At 52.2% G+C, this 17,309-nt stretch overlaps 1 protein-coding gene across 6 annotated transcripts in view; it reads left to right on the top strand.

Moving 5' to 3' along the window:
- Coq8a (coenzyme Q8A) overlaps nt 1-17,309 on the top strand; it is a 41,796-nt gene that overhangs the window by 19,683 nt on the left and 4,804 nt on the right. For 2 of the 6 annotated variants that reach the window (XM_004853479.3, XM_087194300.1), the window contains 10 exons: nt 11,372-11,446; nt 13,565-13,687; nt 14,797-14,882; nt 14,961-15,101; nt 15,490-15,571; nt 15,661-15,754; nt 15,918-16,059; nt 16,220-16,327; nt 16,476-16,541; nt 16,745-16,831. In XM_004853479.3, coding sequence (XP_004853536.1) covers nt 11,372-11,446; nt 13,565-13,687; nt 14,797-14,882; nt 14,961-15,101; nt 15,490-15,571; nt 15,661-15,754; nt 15,918-16,059; nt 16,220-16,327; nt 16,476-16,541; nt 16,745-16,831 — 1,004 coding nt within the window. Of the gene's footprint in view, nt 1-11,371; nt 11,447-13,564; nt 13,688-14,796; nt 14,883-14,960; nt 15,102-15,489; nt 15,572-15,660; nt 15,791-15,917; nt 16,060-16,219; nt 16,328-16,475; nt 16,542-16,744; nt 16,832-17,309 lie in introns of all 6 variants that reach the window. The other 4 variants (XM_021265496.2, XM_087194301.1, XM_087194299.1 and 1 more) reach the window with 3 other exon arrangements.

Genomic DNA, 17,309 nt, shown 5'->3' with positions numbered 1-17,309 from the left:
CCAGACTAGTGCATCCATCCTACTCATTCAAGACTGGGTATTGGCAGAGGTCCACATAACTGTTCTTTCTGTTAGCCTGGAGCTCCAGGAACTGGGTTGATATGTAGGTTCCAGCTGAATGAGTCTGGGTGTCTTTCCAGTGTACAAAGCAGACTGGGCTAATTGCATGGAATTCTGCAACTATAACATTTTCTTCCATAATTGTTACTATAAAATTTGTCATCTGCTGCTACTTAGCTGTTGGAGAACTTATTATCAAGTGACATCTGAATTATAAAACAAAATTATTGCTTCCTTTTTATGGGTTAGCAGTTCCTCATAGACTAGGATGACTTCCTGGGGTTCTAGTGCCAGGATGTTAAGTTTGACAGTCACTGACCTAGTGGCCCCTCATGGGCCTTGCCCCCTGGAAGACTTGGCATGTTTCCCTGCTTTGTACACTGACCAGCAGTTGGTCAAGAATTGTTATTTTTTACTGAAACGTTGCACAGAGCTTGAGGTCAGAACTACCCTATGTTGACTTCTGTAGTTTTTCTCAGCAGCTCCACTATGCCCCTCATTCCAGCCTGTGGTGAGCTTTCCCCAGAAGGCTGTATTTGCCATATTTTTGGCCAGGTGTCTCTGGACCAGGGGAGCCCACAGGTGGTGGTGGTAATAGAGGCTCTGTTTGGGAAAAGTGGTCAGAATGAAAGTCTTTTTTTTTTTTTTTTTATGAACGTCTTTTTTATAGTAGATAAGCTTTATTTATCTTTTCCTCTGAGATGATGTTATCAACAGTCACAGATTTGCATGTAATACAGTTCATATTGCTTATTTACAGTTTACAGTGGTATTTTTTTCCTCTGAAAAGTACAAGTACAAAAGGTAAGTAAACAATGAGGCACTGCCATTTGGGATTAATCTGATGTTGTAGCTTAAAAGGTCTTTACCAGATACTCAGCAAATCAGTGTGGGTAACAGTTAATTAAATGCTGTAATTTATCAGAAAAAAATCCATTAAGTTTCACCGCAAAATGTATTGCACAACTCTTTAAAAAAGAGAAAAATAATCACCCTAAAAATAAATAAACAGTTCTTTACAGAGAGGGAGGCACAAAAAGAATGGATGAAAGAACAAACTGAGCCCATAAATCAGGTTAAATTGTTCAGAATATCTTTTAAACAGTATAAAACTCTTCCCAACAGAAAACTGACGAAAAAAGGAAAAACTATCACCATTTTCCACTGATGAAATCTAGTTTAGAAGCAGCCTGTAATACACCTGTGAGCCAATGTCAGATTTTTCTTAGTCTCTGGTTACATGAAAGGCCCTAAGCGACAGCTTCACAGAATGGACATCGCAATCGTGAACTGGAATGTGGTGGACACCGTGTCGGGACAGGCTGAGGTCAGGCCCTTTGGGTAGCAGGTTGAGGAGGACAGACTGAAGTGGAAGAAGTTATCTAGGAAGACACATAGGAAACATGAGACCGCTTCAGGCCAACCTCAGTGTGGCACACGTGGGCAGCCAGAGGAGGCCTGGGTTGGGGTGAGGAGCCCCGGTCTGGTCAGGTGCTGTGCACGCAGAAACCTCTTGAGCTTTTGCCGACAGTGGCCAGTGTCTGGAGCCACCCTTGAGTGTCCGTGTGCTGCAGTTTGCCCACAGCTAGGACTCAGACCTGCCTGCCTCAAGGTCCATGCAATTGATGAGTGTTTCAGGCTCGGAGGTGGTAGGATGGGTGCAGAGGAGCCAGATCAGGAAAGAACATGCCCACAGGTGACTTCGGGGCCATCCATGGCATCCACAGGATTTCAGACTGTGAGTTATGACCCTTTAATGACTGCGAAGTCAACTGGGTGGGCCAGTATTAGCATTTAAAAACAAAGGAACCAAACACCCTCACTGGAGGAAAGATAGCCTCTTTAATAAATGGTGCTGGAAAAATTAGGTTTCAACTTGCTAAAGATTAAAACTAGACCTATATCTCTCACCATGCACTAAACTAAAATTGAAATGGATCAAAGATCTAAATATTAAAACAGAAACACTAAACCGCCTGGGAGGAAGGTTAGGTAGAACTCTTGAAGACATTGGGATAGGAAAAGACTTGATGAACAAATCCTCAGTTGCATGTGAACTACACAAAGAATCAACAAGTGGGATCTCATCTTATTAAAAAGCTTCTGCACAGCAAGAGAAACCAACAGTGTGAAGAGACAACCCACAATGTGGGCAAAAATTTTTACCAGGTGTTCCTCAGACAAATGTCTACTATATAGAATATATAAAGAACTTTCAAAAATCAGACTTCCCAGATTTAAAGACCCAATCCAAAAATGGGCATCTGAAATGAACAGACATTTCTCAGACAAAGTAGAAGTAGCAAATAAACATATGAAAAGATGTTCAACATCACTGGTCCTTGGAGAGATGCAAATGAAAACATCGCTGAGATTCCACCTCACCCCAGAAAGAATGGCTGCTATCGTGAAATCAACCAATAACAAATGCTGGCGGGGCTGTGGAAAAAAAGGAACCCTGCTTCACTGCTTGTGGGAGTGTAGACTGGTACAAACACTGGAAATCAAAATAAAGATTAACTCAAAAAGCAAGGATTAGAGGTCCCCTTTGACCCAGCTATTCCCCTGCTGAGTATCTTCCCAAAAGAATTAAAAGTATCATACCACAGTGATATATGTGCACCCATGTTTATAGTGGCACAGTTTGTAGTAGCTAAATCTTGGAAATAACCCAATTGCCCATCAACTGGAGACTGGATAAAGAAGATGTGTTTTTTTTAAAAAAATAAAATGGAGTACTACTCAGCCATAAAGAATGAGCAACTACAGACATTCCTAGCTAAATGGAAACACATTTTGGCCATACTCTTTAAGTGAAATAAATAGGGCAAACGTGTAAATACTGACTAGTTTCTCTGGTATGAGAAACTGAAAGTGTAAATGAGAATCAAAATGTATAATAGATAATGTGAAATAGGAAGAAAAGGTCCAAAGAGAAGGCTATAGGGAAATGGGAGGGATAGGGAAAAGAAGGGAAAGGGATAAATATGAGAAAAGGAAAAAATGGAAACAAAGTCTTCGTAAATAGGAAGGGCTAGAGTTGAAGGAGGGCAGGGGAATGGGGAAAAAAAATAAGAACCAAGATACATCGTGTAAAGGTACAAATTCCCAAAGGTGAATGTCATCATATTGTATACTTAAAATGTACCAATAAACTTAATGAATTTAAAAACAAAGCAAACAAAAAACACAAGTCATGGCTAGGGATGTAGCTTGATGGCAGGACATTTGCCTACCATGTACATGGCCTTGGGTTCAATACCTAGTACTGAAAAAAAAAGTCAGAATGGAATTGAATAGAGAAGATCATAATTAATATCATAGATCCTTAGAAAGAACTTCATACATAACAAAAATAGTTTTGTTTCCTAGTTGAGTATGTTCTTCATTCCAGTGCAAAGTACTTGGCTACCAGTATATCACTGCCCAAACAGTTTGAAGCAGCATTGCTCTAATTGTTGTCCTGAAAACATTTGTGGCCTTTCTTCCCTCCTTGGGGTAGGATGTTTTGGAGGTGTAGAATGACAGGTCGTAGGAAGTTTTTACAGTGGGATAGAAAAGAAAGGGATCACTGTACATCTCAGGGACATAGGATTGCTTTGGTGGTATGGCTTTTACTCATATTGATCACATTTTTAAATGAATGTTCTGCTTATTCTGTCAGGCATCAAAAGAGGCATTAAACAGTCTTGTGTTATGATTATGGACTTGCCTACTTTTAGTCTGATTTTTGTGTGTGTATGTGCTTTACATTTTTGAAACTCTGTTATTGATTGCCTGTAGATTTAAAATTCTTACATCCTACTGAGGATTGACCTCTCTATTATTTTGTCATGTTCAGGTTTTTTATAAGATAATTTAACAGGAAAGATAAAAAGGACAATTTCATCAAATTTATTCAATATAAGAATTGACTGGTTGAAATGACACCTGCCCCAGCAATGCTTGGAATCATCAGTATGTAAACAAGTGCACTGCCTGAGTAACTCTCGGGTGAGCTGTTATGTGGTTAATGCTCTTGCTGGTGTTTGGGGCTTACATCTGCTGCCTTAGTGTTTGTTTACTTGTGGATCCATTTGTTATATTCCCCTTTTTCTCTTTTGTCTTCTTTTAAGTTAATCACAACTGTTAAACAATTGTAGTTTTGGGCCGGGGATTTAGCTCAGTGGTTTTGCCACCTGCTGCTCAAGTGCAAGGACCCGAGTTCGATCCCTGGTACCAAAAAAAAAAAAATTGTAGTTTTCTCTTTGCTAGTTTTTGTGCTTCACATTTCTTTACTATTCTTTTCGTGATTGCTTTTGAGATATATTTGTTGACTTATTACAGTGTAATATGCAGGATTATTTTTGCTACTTCCCCAGGAATGCTGGTACCTTAAAGGTGTGATTTGCTTTGTATTTATCCTACTTCTAGGTTTCTTGAATCTGTGGTATGATGTCTGTCATTAGTTTTGGGATCTTCTGGTAATTTCTCCAAACATTGCTTCTGCCCTGTTTTTCTCTTTCTTTCAGGGCCTCCGGTTGCACATAAGTTAGATCTTTCCCTTCTGTCCCCAGGGTCTCCTGTGTTCATCCCTTTTGTTCCATCTGTGTTTCAGTCTTTTGGGTGTAGAGGCAATGTCTTCTGCTCCTATAAATGAGGGAGAACTGGATGATTATAAAAATGAGATCTTAGTGGATAAAGCAGGTACTAGACAAGACTTACAAAAGGTGTTGAGCCGCACTTTGCGCATAGCACTCTGGTGGTGACTGAGATCTTCACACAGGGACTTACACACCTCAGCATTAAGGGAAGGGAAGAGATGAGTAAGCAAAGGAAATAGGAAACAAAATGTGAAGCAGTAGGAAGCTGTGAAATTATTTAGGTTCTGCATAGAAAGGATTTTGAAATTTGATATATGAAAATAAAGATATATATCATATATGGGCTATATGATAGGTGAGGAAAGCACTTCAGTGGGCCAGGAATGTTAAAAAAAAAAAAAAAGTAAAAGGTTAAGGTTCTCTGATTCCCGGAATGGGCTTTGCTTCCAGAATTTGTCCATGAGATTCCCCTGTGTTCCCTTAAGGTGAGCTGACATTAGCTATTCTCTGTCAGGTCAGTAAGCAGGCCCTGCTTAGGTGGAAATGCCAAGTGTAAGGCTATTGTTGCTTAATTCCCCAAAGATTGGCACAGCTCGGGGTGCTGTTCATATACCAGCAGCAAAGCTGTCTATGGGGTCATTGTGTCATCCCTTACCCCTGAACTTATCTCAGTGGGAAAACTAAAAACAAACAAACATTGAGTGAATGGCCATAGGTGTTTGGTTTTCAAATTTTGCCAAGTGCATTTAAAACAGAACACTGTTATCACTTTTTATTGATTTTATTTTAATTATTTGATTTATTTTAGGTTTTTTTGTTTGTTTTGATACTGGGGATCAAACTCAGGCCCTTGAGCTTGTGAGACAGGCAGTGGCACCACTGAGCTAAATCCCCAGCCCTATTTATTTAGTTTTTTTGGAAACAGAATCTCACTGTGTAGTCCAGGCTGGCTTTGAACTCATGGCGATCCTCCTGTCTTAGCCTCCTGAGTGCTGGGATTACAGGTGTGTGCTACCATGCCTGGCTATTGATCTTCTTAAAAGGACATTTAAAAATTTTTATTTTTATTAGTACATATTTGTAGTAAATGATTATGTTCATCATGGGGAGCTGTGCAAGTATATAACACACCATTCTTTTTAATTCCTCTTTTGCTCCCCATAAAAAGATTTTAACAATGCAGAAATACAAAGGATATGCCCCTAAGATAAAGGATAATAAATTGAATAATTTGGTTTTGGGAAAGATGCTGTATTGTCTTAGTTACTGGTTAGGGCCTCGCTGTACCTGGCCAGGAACTTGCAGAGCCATTGCCCAGTGGCAGTGCCCTTGGGCCCTCGGCTGGGGTGGGGTCTGTAGGGTCAGGGGCTGTCCAGAACCCCGTGTGGTGCCATGTGCTCTGAACTGCCCTCATCAGACCCTCTGCTAACAGAGCTGCACCTGAGGCTGACCCTCCGGCCTCCCCTGGAGGAGCAGCCTGCAGTAGCTGGGGACACTCGAAGCTCCTGGGTGCAGAAGTCTGCAGCAGGGCAGGTGTGTGGGCGTCTCTCCATTTCCGGCTTTTCTGCATCCTGTGCTCCTGAGAGCTCTGCGCTGGAGACGAGGTGGTTGTTATTCTCTGTCCTTACAGATGAGGGAGCTGAGCCAGGATGCGGCCCATTGCCAGGAGCCTACACAGTTTGGCAGCCCAGGCCTCTGCCTGTGGGAAGGCTAAGCTGCCAGCCTGTAAGGAGCTCCCTCCCGCTGCAGCCAGTCAGGTCCAGTTCTAGGAACAGGGCCAGATCCCGAGAACTTGTGGGAACAAGCCCTGTGGAGCTTCCTCTTCCCTCCCTCTTCTGGGTCCTCCCATTCCCCTGACTGCACGCCCTGCCCAGACCCTGGGCTCTGTGGGCCAGGGCTGCTGGAGGATGCCAGGTGGTAGAGGTAGACTGAATTAGTGGGGGTTTAGGAACACTTGGAAGCAAAGGCCATTGTCCCTGTCCTTCAGTCTTCTTTCTGTGGACTTTTTTTTCCCCTCACAGCAGTGATTTTATTAAATTAGTTGCATTGTAAAACATTGCAGATGTCATAATTGTGAACATAACGATTTACCAAGTGCAGTTAACTGGTGCAGTTTGCTGAGCATGTTTTATAAAGGAAAGGAAATGGCAGAGCCCTGTTGTTTCAGTGCAGCCTAGAAGGACAGAAATTTGCTTCTTAGACACTTGAATCAGGCAGGTAAAATCAGGTAGAATTTCCCTCCCCATCCTGAAGGTCTCTGGGAGAAATAGTCTGATGGGTTAAAAAGCAGACAGCCTATGTACTCAGCAGGTTGGACACCTTGTACTGCAGTGATGGAGGGGTTTATCTTCTTCAGCCTTAAAGTTGGAGGGTTTTAGTCATTTAATTTTAAATAGCTTCACTCTGAGATAAGCAGTCTCCTTCACAGTGTGTTTTTATGTTATTATTTTATTTTTTTATTTGGTACCGGGGATTGAACTCAGAACCTTGTGCTTGTGAGGCAGGCATGGGGCCCCTGAGCCAAATCCCCGGCCCTGCCAGTGTATTTTTGGTATCACTGTACTCAGTGCTGAGACACAGCAATTTGAGCCCGAGATGCACGCCGCACACCCATGCTGCAGACTGCCTTTCCTGACAAGGAGGTGAGGTTAAGGCTGTGCTCCTGGATGGCGGTGGGAAACGCTACACAGGTTTTTGTCACGTTGCCATCTTTGTGCCCAATTTGGTGACTGCTGCTGTGGAACAATGACAGAATCATTGGATTTGTTTTTGAACTATGATTTAGTAGCCGTTGAGGTCTCTGATTTAACCCCTTGATGGCAAGATCCAAGATCCAAGTATGTCAGCAACCCGAGTGTCAGGGGCTAAATAACCAGCACAAAAGATACTGTACTTCTGATGGGAGCATGTGGCAGAACTGAAAGAACGGAAGCCGTGCTGCATGTTGCAGGGATTGTGGGAAACAGAAGACACCGGGATATGATAAAATGTCCCAAGAAGTCTTCATAGTCCTCTCCATATGCTCATCATAACTCCCAGTACCTACCGGATAGTCTTTCCTGGTGGCCTGGAATCCCCATCCAGCAATCATGCCTTTCTTTCTGGCTTGGCTTTGTTTCATGTTCACCCTGCAGAGCACAGTTAATGAATTGCTAGTTGTTTCCAAGTCATCAGTTTCCAGTGAAGTACACACAGCTAAGGCTTTTCAGAAAAACTGGTGTCACATACTGTAGTGACTTTTCATTTTATGTAATTTTATCTTTTCATAACTTTCCAAACCGTGAAGTCATCTCTTGAAGGTAGAATCAGAGCATTTATTCTGTAAGCAGTATTATTAGCACTAAGTTTCTTTTGGTAACTCAAAGTCTGACTCTTCTGTGATTTCTTCTTTTTTTTTTTTGGTACCGGGGATTGAACTTGGGTCCTTGTGCTTGTGAGGCAGGCGGCGGAATCACTGAGCTAAATCCCTGGCCCACTTCTGTGATTTCTATAGCTGCAGATTACTTGCTAATCATTCTTCTGGTGTTCGCACTTCAGGTTCTTCTGACTCTATAATTTCTTCTTGCCTTCTGTTCCTGAAATTGCCTATCTTCTCCGCTGTTTTTTTCTTTCCTCAAATTTTTATTTCTGCTTCCTCCTTTTTCTGTCATCGTTGTCATCCCAGTTATCCGGTGCTGCTGCCCCACCTTCTGTACCAGGTCTTTGGAGCACGCATCCTCATCCCAGGCCATCCCAGGCTGGTGGTGGTGGTGGGGCTGTGAAGAGTCAGTGAGTTCTGCGGAGCTTCCTGACTGATCACAAGGATCCTTAGGTGCCTGAGGCTTCGGGCTGGGGGTGTGCTCAGGGGTGAAGAGCTTGCCTAACGTGAGTGATGGCTGGGTTCCATCCCTAGTGCCACAAAAGCAATACAGCAAAACAGTTGTGGCCGGGGACAGTGCCTGGCACTAAGTGCCATCGTTGCCACCTCATCCCTAGATGTACACACGCTGCCGCAGGGACTTGCTTCAGCCTTGCTTTGTAAACGCACCTGGCCTTTCTTGACAGGTGAAACCGGAGACACCAGGAACATGCACTGTGTTCCCGCACCCTGCCTGCTCAGGACGGGCCCTGCGTGTTGGAAGTTTTCTGTGTCTGGGCAGATGCGGGACCACTGCTATGGCAGGGGGGCCATGTTTATCTCTGATGACCTGTAGAGGGACTTGAGGGAGGAGGAGCCTGGCTGGGAGGCCTGGGCAGCCAGAAGCCACACTGGGCAGACCTGGGCCATGGCCTGGGGTGCAGGCTCCATGCCCTCCCTGGGGAGACCATGCTCCCAGCCCTCTGACCCTCCTTGACTAGAGCACCTTTTCTTTGAGACGTGTCAGGAGCTTTCTTGGACTGTGTGGGTGCCTTTTCCCAGGCCAGGAGGGAGGCCAAACTGCTGACAGTGGCTTCAGGCCCATTTTTCTCCAGGACACCACTGGAGCCACGTGGCAAGCCTCTCAGAACGTGGTGGGGGCTCCAGGACACAGAGGTGGGCACCTCACGGAGGGGAGGGGACCATGGCTCTGGGGTCTCATGAGGACTGCGCATCCCAGCTGAGTTGTCTGTCCTCCTGAAATTTCCCAGGTGCCACCTGGTTGGGGTGAAGGCTGAGCGGGCTAGGGGCTCTGAGAATTGAATTGTGCCACTCTATTTTGGGTTCACCTGAGAACAGGAGATGGTGAGGCCAAGGTCATGGTTGCTGGCCGACCGGGCTTGTTTACACCACCGACGCTGCTTGCCGTGCAGAGCCTGTCTGCCCTGTGGCTGGCAGCACCTTGGCTTGGCTCTAGGCCTGTCCTGAGGGACGTGCGGGCCACAGAAGGAGCCTGAGGCCTCTGTGGAAGGTTCCTTTGGTGATTTGCGTAATAGCACGTTGTTGCCAAGCTCTGCCTGGGAGCCTCAAAGCAGCCCAAGAACAGTTTGGGCAGAGCATTTGGGGGCGTCCGGGTAGAACTGGAGAGTGTGGGGGACACAACTCTGCCTGTGAGGGGCTTGGCATGGCTGTGGCACCTGCTCCTTGTGGCAGGGCTTTGTGGCCTTGTCTTTAGGCTTGCCCTAGGCAGAGAAGAATCGAGACTCAGACATTGGCAAAGGTTGTCCCGGTGTGAAGGTCAACGTTTTCTGTTATCATTTATTTTGCTCAGTCAAATAGTGCGGTGGGTATGGTGAGGTGGGCGGGTGTTGGGGAGTTAATGTTTAGCCAGGGCCTTGGCCAGGCTCCCGCTTTGTTCCCGGTGCCCTCTGGTGCTGGCAGCGGAAGTGTCCCCCGGGCTCTGGTCCCTCTGTCCCCCCACAGCAGGATGCCCTTGCCGGGTGTGTTGTCACACCTGAGGGCATTCCCACAAGCTCACTGCTTCCTGAGGGGGCCAGTGCTTGGCTTCCTTGCGCCATGCTGTCAGTGCCCTGAGCCTTTTGGGGTGAGGCTGGCTGAAAATGAGAGGTGCTGTGTGTGTACCATACACAGAGTCTAAAGACTGACTGCACCTGCATAACCGACTTGAGCAGGCTTAGTGCTGATATTAAGTGCTTAGATACTAAGTGCTGATACTGTTGCTTAGAGCAGATACGTTCCCAGCAAGGACCTGTGCCTGGCCTTAGTGCAAGCACTTTCATTCCCGCGCTCAGTCGTCCTGACCTGGAGCCAGAGCTGTGCTTACAGCAGGCAGTTTGGGGCTGCACTGCCACCTATTGGCGGGTGACATGAATTGCAAAGACGTGTTTTAGAATTGAATTACCTTCTAATTTTAAAAATTTATTTTCCGTGAGGTAAATTTTTCAGTAAGTCAGTATTTTTCTTACAAGTAGTGTATAATCATTGTAGAAAATTTGGAAAGACACAGATAGAAATTTCCTTGCCCCTAAACGGAGTGTGCAGTGTTACTTCCTTCCCTTGGGTGTGGGGCTCCGGACCCTGGGGCGTGGGTATCTTCCTTCCTGCTGCGGTCGGCACGCACATCCCACTCCTCTTCAGCTTGCTAGAAGTGAGGTTAAAGGAAGACACTGGCCCTGTGCGAGGCTCCCTGGCTTTCTTGGTGGCTTAGTGGTACCTGCTGACCTCCCGGCGGGAGGCTTTACTAAACAGTTGGGATCCTCCAAGGGTTGGTTTTGGACAAAGGAGGTATTAGTGAATTTTGATTTACAAGGCCATGAATGGAGGTGGGGCCGCTTAAGGCTCAGTTCCTCAGACCACCCTCAGGGCTGGCAGCGTGGAGTGTGAGGCGGGGCTGCAGGCTCTGCTTGTGTGTCCCATGGGCTTGGATGGGCACGCCATGTTTTGCTTTTGCAAGTGTTCCTAACGAGTCCTGCATCCCTGGGGCTCTGTACGCAGACTTGAGGTGGGAGGTTGTGCTCCCTCGGGGGTGCCCTGTGTTGTCAGGGTGTCCTTGGCCCGCAGACCATGTTTGGTCCTTCTCCCCATGTGTGTTCCCCCGCCAGTGTGTCCCCAGCACAGGTGGCTCTGGGGGTCCGCTAGTGTGCCCGTGAGACTGCAGGTTGTCAAAGGTGATGCTGGAAGGGTGGGGATGCCGGGACTTTTCCGCCAGAAACCCTTGCTTGATGTTCTCCGAAACCACCGTTGTGTTGCTCCCATCTCCCGGCTCTTTGCAGCGCTGGGACGCCAGCAGAGGTCCCTGTGAGCTGCCCTGGGCCTGGCAGGGGCGGGGCGCCCGTGAGAGTGCCGAGTGCCCGTACACTTCTCCTTGCAGGTCTGGCTGTGGGTCTGGGCTTTGGGGCCCTGGCTGAGGTTGCCAAGAAGAGTCTGCGCCCTGAGAACTCCACAGGTGAGCTGGGCCCTGCTGAGAGGTTTGGGGGACCCTGGAGGGCTGGGCCTGCCAGCCCCGGGGTCACCTGTGCTTTAGGGCCTTGGGCCATCAGGGTCCCGCTCTGGGACTGTCAGCTCACTGCGGTGCCCCACCCTCTGACCTGTCCATGGGGACTTCCTGACCCCCACTGTCCCTGGTGCCACCTAAAGCCAAGCTCTCTTGGGGGCTGGGGGGTCTGCCCAAGCCCTAGACCATGGATGGCCCCTTGCCACCCACAGGGCTGTCCCTTCTGGGGACAGGACACGGGCCCCATCCCCGCAGGCTGTGAGTCCTGGGGACATGGAGCACCTGGCATGTCCTTGGGAGGGGCTGCAAGCCAAGACTTTAGAGAGGTTGTCTTAGTGTCAGAGCTGTGGCACTCGGCTGCTCGGGAGCGGGTGGTGGCCTGGTCAGCCCGGTGCCCCTCCCACCCGGGGCTGGCTGTTCTTCCCACCTTGTCCAAGCAGAGCAGAGGCCAGGCTGGATCCAGGCTATGGGTGGTGTCCTCAGCCTGGGCCAGCGATGACCTGAGGCTCGGGGTAAAGGGCTCCAGTCCCTAGTCCTGCAGGGTGGGGTGGCCCTGCGCAGGCCCAGCAGCCCTGGCCCGGAGGACTTGCCAGCCGGCTGAGCCCTGCCCTTGGAGAATGTCTCTGCCCTTGGAGAATGTCTCTGCCCTGGGGGCTTCTGCCTGGCCCAGGCCTGCCTCCTGCCTGTGGGGATTGCCAGCCCAGCCTGGCCAGGCTCCATCCTCACATCTCAGGGGCCCCCCCAGTCAGCCCGGCTTGCTCTGTATCCTCAGGAGGGAGACCGGACTCCTCCAGCCTGGCCAGGCTGCTCCTAGGTTCCCTCCCTCCTCTGCCTCTCCGAGGGTCCCAGGGCTGGGGAGGGAGAGGGGACACTCGAAGTACTGTTTCCCTCAGCTCTGGCGCTTTGCTGCTACCTGGGCCATCTGGGGCTCCTGGTTGATGCTACGGTGGGCTCAGCATTGTCCCCTGTGCGGGGCCCACCCAGCACCTTCCCAGTGCCGGCTCTGCCTCGAGGGGCCCAGCCATGAGCCTCCCTTTCCTGCACACCTGGTCCCACTGAGGCTCTACTGTATCCTGAGGCCTTCCAGCCTTACACCCCAAGGCAGCCTGCCACTCAGGCGCATGGTACATGGCAGTGGTAGGGCTGCTTCTCCCATTCTCTTGCTTGGGACTGGGCACAGCCCGTGCAGAGCACGTGTCCAGTACTTAGGCCTTGTGTCCCCAAGCGTTTCAGTCCTAACCTTAAGAATGATCTCGCCAGGTGCTCTGGCCATCCAGACCCTTGGTGATACGAGTGGATCAGGTGCCAGGCTCTGCGGAGTCCTTCACATTGAACTGGACTCAGGACACAGGGCAAGAGAGGCCTCAAATGTCACCAGGGCTGGATGCCCAGCCAGAGGGGTGCAGGGGACTCAGGGCAGAGGAACCCGGCACCCAGGCCCCTACTGGGCCTCTCCCCATCTCCGCACAGGGTGGATGCCATGTTTAGGCAGAGAGGGCCACGTCTCCTGGTCACACTGCTGGCTGGTGGCAGGGTTCACTTGACCTCTTGCAGCTCCTTGGAGACATCATGGCACCTTGCCACCTCCCAGTGTACCAGGCAAAGGTCCCCTGCAGCCTGGGTCACTGCATGGCTAGCTGGCTGCACTGAGCTTCTGGTCTCGGGGCAGAGGGCTGCGTTTGTCCTTGACCCTGAAGGACAGCGCAGAGGTGCAGAGGACAATTGTCCTGCACAGTTGGTGGCTGAAGACTGGCAGTCCTCACTGGGCACTGTTGGCTGGGCTCCTTCAGGTCATCCTCCCAGTGCTGCCCCTGCCTGCAGCTTCATGGGGACCTTGTGTCCCCGGGGCTGACACAGAGGAGAGACCTTGTGTGTGTGCGTGCGTGCGTGCGTGCGTGCGTGTGTGTGTGTGTGTGTGTGAAGCACGGCGGGCCTCACCCAGCACTGGGAGGTGGGCATGGGACGAGGATTTGGGACTGCACTGCCACTCTTGGGGATAGGCAGGAGTCCATAGATGGTGCGTGCCACTCCTGGAGCCCCATAGAGCATGTGTCACCCTCCTGCCCCCAGGGAAGAAAGCCATGCTGGACTCCAGCCCCTTCCTGTCGGAGGCGAATGCAGAGCGTATTGTGCGCACGCTGTGCAAGGTGCGCGGGGCAGCGCTGAAGCTGGGCCAGATGCTGAGCATCCAGGGTGAGTGGCTGCAGCCCGTGGGCAGAGGAGGCCCTGGGTCACAGCCAGCAGCTGACTGGCACTCTCTGATTCCTGGTATTTGGGAAGCCTGGGTTTGTTGCGTGTCTCAACAGGTGGCGGGAGTTCATGCAGCCCGTCGTCTGCTTGTTGGGCACAGGAGTTGGCGCTGGGGCTGGGGCTGTGACCGTGGGGAGGGAGAGCCAGGTGGCAGTGAGGCCCCAGAGTGAGTGGTGCTGGGGGCCTTGGGCCTGTGCATGGCGCTCAGCAGGGAAGAGTGCGGAGCTGGTACCGAGCACAGTGTGCAGACTGCACTACACCGGCCAAGGCGGGGGTCAGTCCTTGGGGTCACCACCCAGCCTTCCGTAGGGCGCTCACCCGCCTCGGACTGGGAGGCACACCTGGCATCCTGCCACTGCTAGCGGTGCTGCTCCCAGGCCCTTGGGAGAGCACAAACCACACGGCCAGGACCTCCCGGGAGAGGGCGGCCTGGGAAGCGCGAGCAGAATCTCCTGGAGCAGGGGTGGCGAACCTGTGGCATGGGAGTGCACAGGGCTGATGGTATCCTAGAAAGCTCTGCAGGTTCGCCATCACTGCCCTAGAGTATGACTCCAGGTTGGGAGGAGCCCAGAGCATAGATCAGAGGGGAAACTAGTTCTCTGGAGGTGGTCAGGTTACAGGGAATTTAATCTTTTACTGTATCTCCCAGATTTCTTTGCAGTTGTGAACTTCCCCTGTTGAGTTTAAAAACCTCGTCTCTCAGGTCCCTGGGCTGAGTTGAGGGCTCCCCGCATGCCAGGTGGCCGAGTGACTCTGAGGGCGTCCCTGGCCAGCGCTCCTGGCCCTGGCCTCCCAGTGGGGTTGCTGCCCTGGGGCGGGGTGTGTTTGTCTCTGGACTTGTGGGCAGGCGTCCTAGGAGCAGGGTGGCCCAGAGTCCCCTCTAGAGTGGCCATCCACAGCCTCAGTGTGCCCGTGGTATACGGTGTAGGCTGAGGCAGTGCCCGTGGAGTGGCATTGGGCAGGTCTTAGGCCCTCTGCTCCCAGGCTCAGGAGGCCTCGTGCCCAGCGGTGGCCTTGTTCTCATTCTTCCCTGACTTGCGTGTGCCTTGCAGATGACGCATTCATCAACCCTCACCTGGCCAAGATCTTCGAGCGCGTGCGGCAGAGCGCCGACTTCATGCCGCTGAAGCAGATGACGGTGAGGGCCTGTGGGGGGCTGCTGGCTCCCTCCCTCAGAGGGGCAGAGCGGGCACCTCACCAGAGCTTCTCCCTCCAGAAGACGCTCAACAACGACCTGGGCCCCAGCTGGAGGGACAAGCTGGAGTACTTTGAGGAGCGTCCCTTTGCGGCTGCCTCCATCGGGCAGGTGCACTTGGCCCGCATGAAGGGCGGCCGCGAGGTGGCCATGAAGATCCAGGTGGGTGTCTGTGTGTGCCAGGGCCCTGCTGTCCCCTAGGGCAGGGCTGTGTCTCCTTGTCTTCCTGCCCTCAGCACCTGCCTGGGCCTGGACGCTCAGGCTGTGCTTGCTAACGGGGTGACTCTGGGGAGTGGGCCAGTCTTCCAGCAAGTGTGGTTCAGGATGGCCAGGGACAGGGACGGTGACTGCCTTTTGGACAATGGAGGGAGGGGCCCGGGTGGTGCCACTCTGGAGGAGGGTCGAGCGGGAGGCAGAGCAGGGCTGAGTTGGGTCAGGGCCTGGCTGTCCAAGGTGCGGGGTCTGATCGTGACACGGCTGGGGTGCCGCCAGGTGCTTGGGGGCTGGAGAGGGCCCTGCTTGTCTGCCTGGTGACTTCTGTCCCCCACAGTACCCTGGTGTGGCGCAGAGCATCAACAGTGATGTCAACAACCTCATGGCCGTGCTGAACATGAGCAACATGCTCCCAGAAGGTCTGGGGCAGGAGGGATGGCAGGGGCACGGGCTGTGCTGTGCGGATCTCGGGCCGCGCCCTGCGCCTGACGCCCTGCCCCTTCCCCAGGCCTGTTCCCGGAGCACCTGATCGATGTGCTGAGGCGGGAGCTGGCCCTCGAGTGTGACTACGCGCGGGAGGCCGCCTGCGCCAGGAGGTTCCGGTGTGCTCCTGCTCCTCGCTGCCCTGAGCCTTTTAGGTGGCCCTGGGGGGAGGCCCTCCAGCTGTAAAGGGGGGCCCGGGGCCCATCCCACCCCAGCGAGGGGGCCTCCACCTGGCGGTGTCGCCGTGGGGCAGAGACGAGGTGTGGCCTCCGCCCCTCCCAGGGACCTGCTGAGGGACCACCCCTTCTTCTACGTGCCCGAGATTGTGGATGAGCTCTGCAGCCCCCATGTGCTCACCACGGAGCTAGTGTCCGGCTTCCCCCTGGACCAGGCTGAGGGGCTGAGCCAGGAGGTTCGGAACGAGGTGGGTCTGAGCCACTGTCCCTGCCATGCTGGCCGTTGGTTACCTAGCTGCTACCTGGCGGGGGTCAGGTGGAAGCTGGGATTTGGGGGCCTCCGCAGCCCACTTCTGGTCACCAGGCAGCTGGCACTGCCTGACATCCCCCCCTCCGCCACCATCACAGATCTGCTACAATATCCTGGTCCTTTGTCTGAGGGAGCTGTTCGAGTTCCACTTCATGCAGACAGACCCCAACTGGTCCAACTTCTTCTACGACCCCCAGCAGCACAAGGTGAGCCGCTGGGCGAGGGCCGGTGACCCAGCCTGTGTTGTACGTGGGAAGTTAGCAGTGGGCGTGGGCTCTAGGAAGGACCCTGCAGAGATTGTTTCAGCGCCTACTTCAGTGCTGCAGGGCCAATCTCCTGTGTCTCCCTCCCCAGGTGGCTCTTCTGGACTTTGGGGCCACGAGGGAATATGACAGGTCCTTCACTGATCTCTACATTCAGGTGAGGTTGGACGGGCCTGCTTGTGGCCCACGCTGTTTGAGGCTGGGACTGGATGCTGGGGAGGCAGAGAGACGGGGTGGGCACCCTCGGGTTTAGTGCCCTGCTAGGCCCGCAGCGCTGGTGTGGCTCCCGGCCAGGGCCTTGTGGCGGGCGAGGCGGGATGGGCAGGCGACCTTGGGAGCCTTGCTCTATGCCTCTTCCAGATCATCAGGGCTGCTGCAGACCGGGACCGAGAGGCCGTGCGCCAGAAGTCCATCGAGATGAAGTTCCTCACCGGCTATGAGGTCAAGGTGCGTGCCGGCCCCCGGGCTTTGGGGCTGCAACTGCTGCTCCCTCTCGTCTTCAAGGCAACTCGGTGTGCAGAGGGCTGGCACCTGGGACAGCCGCCTGGCTGGGGAGCCCCAGTGGGACCTCACAGATGGGCAGGAGGGTGGCCCGGGCCTGTAATAAGGGCCTGGGCTGGGCCCCTCACCCACAAGTCACACAGCGACCTTTTCCTTGGTGCTGGGGACGGGAAGAGTGGTTGGGCCAGTCCTGGGTCCCGGCCTGGTCAGACAGGACTTCAGACAAGTCGGCGTCATCATGCAGGCAGCAGCTCCCTTCCCCCTGCAGTGTGGCCTGTCCCCGCCCTGTCCCGGCTCTGCGTGCTACTCCTGCCCATGCGCCCTGTGCCTGTGCAGGACACAGTGTGGAGCCTGCACTGATCGCCACACCCAGCGCATGGCCAGGCCCTGTTCTCTTTGGCCAGAGAAGTGTTTTGTAAAACTC

The sequence above is a fragment of the Heterocephalus glaber genome, unplaced genomic scaffold, assembly GCF_053883595.1.
Source record: "Heterocephalus glaber isolate CG9 unplaced genomic scaffold, H.glaber_assembly_v1.0 deba00001600, whole genome shotgun sequence".
NCBI lineage: Eukaryota > Metazoa > Chordata > Mammalia > Rodentia > Bathyergidae > Heterocephalus > Heterocephalus glaber.
The sequence above is the reverse complement of the archived record's forward strand: the minus strand, read 5'-3'. Positions and strand labels throughout refer to the sequence as shown.